This window comes from Apium graveolens, chromosome 2 (genome assembly GCF_009905375.1).
Source record: "Apium graveolens cultivar Ventura chromosome 2, ASM990537v1, whole genome shotgun sequence".
Taxonomy (NCBI): domain Eukaryota; kingdom Viridiplantae; phylum Streptophyta; class Magnoliopsida; order Apiales; family Apiaceae; genus Apium; species Apium graveolens.
This window is the reverse complement of record NC_133648.1, coordinates 234,911,660-234,915,100: the sequence shown is the minus strand read 5'-3', so window position 1 is coordinate 234,915,100 and position 3,441 is coordinate 234,911,660. Positions and strand designations below refer to the sequence as shown.

Genomic DNA, 3,441 nt, shown 5'->3' with positions numbered 1-3,441 from the left:
GATAAATGCCCAAACGTGTGATAGCGACAGCTGTCATTCATCAATCATGAGAATAATCGGGGCACGTGTCAGAGGATCCTTGAAACATTTCTCAGTCATTTTCATCCAGACACGTGTAAGACATCCGTCCAGCCAGGTGCCCTCCGTTCCTAGAACCAACAACTACGATTCAAAGGTACCAACCCCTAAACCCTACCCATGACCTATAGATAGCCCAATTAGGAGAGGTTTTGGGGTTACTGACTTTCATACACACTCATATACACACACAACCACCTTGCATTCTTATCTATCTTCATCTTACCCAAAGCGAGTTCTTGCTCTCACATCGGAGGCGCCGCGAGGCTCAAACCCCCCTCCGGTATTATTTTGCAAAAACCCCACAACAGCTACACGACAACCGCTACAAGAGTTCAGGCGCGGCGTCGGAAGAAGCAGCCCCGCATACTGGAGTTATCATATATATATATATATATGAAAATATGGAAGCAGCTCATTGTTGTAGCTACTATCGATATGTATAAACTCTTCTCCAATAATAAATCTCTCGTTTTATTATTTTAAAGTTTGATGTATTAATTCATAACATGATTTTATAATATTTTTTTAACTTGTTGTGCAAGATTAACTTTATTTAACTTGAAGAGAAAGTTTAGAAAAATATAGGCTAATTGTAATTTTTAATAAGATTAACTTTTTATTTACCTTGAAGAGAAAATTTAGAATAATATAAGATAATTGCAGCTTTTATTCATTTTCAATTAAAAAATTGAGAAAATTCAAAAAATTGAATGAGGTGATGTGAGAGAAGCCGCATAAAAGCTCTATCTTCTCTTTATATTGATTGCCTTTATCGTTTTTGTTCAGATAAGCTGTAACGAATAATTTTTCAGGAAAAGCGAAAGGTGATGATCGTTTTTCTAACGTTCAAAACATTTCTTTATTATCATTCTTCCCGTAACAATGATTTTCTAGAGTGAACTAATACAATTTAATTAACATTTACGGAGTTCTGTAGTATATGAATGACTGACTTGCATTGAGTTTCTTTTAGCCTTGTACTAAAAAGAAGTTTATTAGTAAAGGAAACTGTACAGTAGCAACACCAGGCTTGATTGGGCCTCATCATCTGTATACCATTTGATAAATGTTTCAAAACATTTAGCATGAAGATTGAACACCAAATACCTATTCTCAGATAAACATGAGATTGTTCATTCCGAAATCAAAACACATGTTATCCTCAGATATGAATTCAAGAAGCTCGGTGTCCATATTTTGATCCTCACACTTGAGCTCTGCCTGAGAAATCATGTTGCCATACGAGTCATTGCTTAGACTTCCCGGGCTAATGTTGCTCTGAACAGAATGTTCGTTGGGAAAAGAATTCTGATATGTGGTGTTAGAACCAGTAGTTTCCTTGGCATATGTTAGCTGACTTGAATTACTAAACTCCTGATATTGAAATTGATCTAGAGAAAGCCAGTCAGCAAATAAGACCTTAGGTAAGTTGCTGCGTCGTGCCACTAGTTGATCAGCATCTTGCAATGATCCTTCCGTGTTCTCAGATGAATTTAAAGACGAAGCAGATGAAACAGCTTCACAAGTACTATTGTTTAAAAATGTGTCAGTTCTTTTTTTATCTTCAAAATTAACTATTTCAACCGTTCTCTTTTTGAGATACGAATGCCAATAGTTCTTGATCTCATTGTCAGTTCTTCCAGGCAAATGTTGTGCTATCTGAGACCACCTAATAAGAAAATGCGATCAAGCAGTCATTTTAGAAACACAACAGAAACTTAAAAAGTCTGGATATAGTACACACTTTACTTTGTAAAAGAAGAAGAGCCAGCTGCTCTTTTTTTTCCCTTCTTAAATAGAGCTAGACATTTGAAAACCATAAGACTTGGATTCAGGCAACATGCTTAAGTAGCAAAAGGTGTGCTCTTTGGAAATTGGTAAATTTCATTGTTAATCAAAATCTACAATAGTAGAACTACAAAATAGAAGAATAAAGAACTAACAAGTAGAACTTCGAGTTGTTATTTGTGTGTGCCTGGTACCTATCACAGAAAATCAGAAATATCCGCAATGCCTTCTCATCAGAAAAAGATCAAGTAAATAAGATTCTTACTTGTTCCCTAACATCCCATGAAGAGTCAGGATAGTCTCCTCTTCTTGTATAGTAAAAGTTCCCCGCTTTAATCCTGGTCTTAGATAGTTAATCCACCTTAATCTGCAACTCTTCCCGTTCCTTTTTAAACCTGTGTAATAAGATAAACAACAGAAAATGCTAACTATTTCACGAGGTTTAATGTTTTTAAGAAAAGAATAGGAGGAAAGAAGAGACTATGTCTATGTTCTTTGATTCAAATCTCCTAAACAGAGTACAACAATTCTGTAGTCTTTAATCAAACTCCCACAACATTGATATAGTTTCTGAACAATCTGCACTAGTTTTCGGTTTATTACAACTATATGGCACAACGGATATTCAATATATCAAATGAAAGTTAATTAACTTACCAGCATTGATAGGAAGTGAGCTCCAAGATCCATGACCATGATTCATAATGTAATTTCTAAGCTTCTCATCTTCTTCTGGTGACCATAGTCCCTTGTTGTGCTTAGCTTTTGTTGTCTCTAATGACTTGCACCGCATTTTTCTAAAGATGAATTAGTTTATGTGATAAACGAATATCGTTTACTAGCTAACAAATATGTGCTTCATGAGCTATGACTTCAGATGCCTGGAATATAAAGGGAACTTTAATTGTCCTTTGCTACCTCTTTTCGAATAGACGTTTAAATAAGTAATTTCAACTACCATCTATTATTTTAGTTAGACGTTTAAATAACTGATTCAACTATGATTAGCTAAGATAAACGGCAACTGTCTATGTAAAATGTCAAAAGGGCACTTTTAGACATTGTTAATTCAGTTGAGGGATTGACTTTCAGCTCAAACTAGTTGGTGTGCCATTCAAAAATTCATAGTTATACTCTTAACTACCAACTCCAAGCAGTGCTTTCGAAGATGCCTCATCTAACTAAACTTAATGATTTGATATTTTGATGAATTTACCCTTCTATAGTACAGTACATATAGAACAAAAGATTAACCTTCGCAGTTAAAAAAGTAAAAATTCCGCGCACAGACAGCTGATCAGGGGAAACTAATTCTTCCTTCTAACATCTGCATACAGAATCCTTAGCGTGATACCATAAAATTAACAAGTACTTTAAATTTTTAGCATGAGTTATGTGTAACACTATAAAAACAGGAATCATATCAAAGCAATAATCTAGTTCAACAAGACAAGTGACTAAATGGATAGACATTATATATCTATACCCTTATACTATAGTATCATTATCAATCCTGGTCCCTTGAGATGTTTAGCCCACCATTGGCTTTTTAGCCCACCACTTTTTGAAGGG

At 35.0% G+C, this 3,441-nt stretch overlaps 1 protein-coding gene across 1 annotated transcript; it reads right to left on the bottom strand.

Annotated features, from left to right (window-relative positions):
* Positions 1-1,020: 1,020 nt before the first annotated feature.
* Positions 1,021-2,749, bottom strand: LOC141706204 (transcription factor LAF1-like). The gene is made up of 3 exons (XM_074509019.1): positions 2,527-2,749; positions 2,135-2,264; positions 1,021-1,750 (listed from the first exon to the last, which is right to left on the bottom strand). The coding sequence occupies exons 1-3, from the start codon at positions 2,660-2,662 to the stop codon at positions 1,195-1,197; spliced, it is 822 nt and encodes a 273-aa protein (XP_074365120.1). The 5' UTR covers positions 2,663-2,749; the 3' UTR covers positions 1,021-1,194.
* Positions 2,750-3,441: the final 692 nt, after the last annotated feature.

Coding starts and splice junctions, on each gene's coding strand:
- LOC141706204 (XM_074509019.1), bottom strand. CDS start 2,662: ATGCGGTGCAAGTCATTAGAGACAACAAAAGCTAAGCACAACAAGGGA. Junction 2,265..2,526: donor CTCACTTCCTATCAATGCTG/GTAAGTTAATTA, acceptor CTTATTACACAG/GTTTAAAAAGGAACGGGAAG. Junction 1,751..2,134: donor CATGGGATGTTAGGGAACAA/GTAAGAATCTTA, acceptor TTTTCTTATTAG/GTGGTCTCAGATAGCACAAC.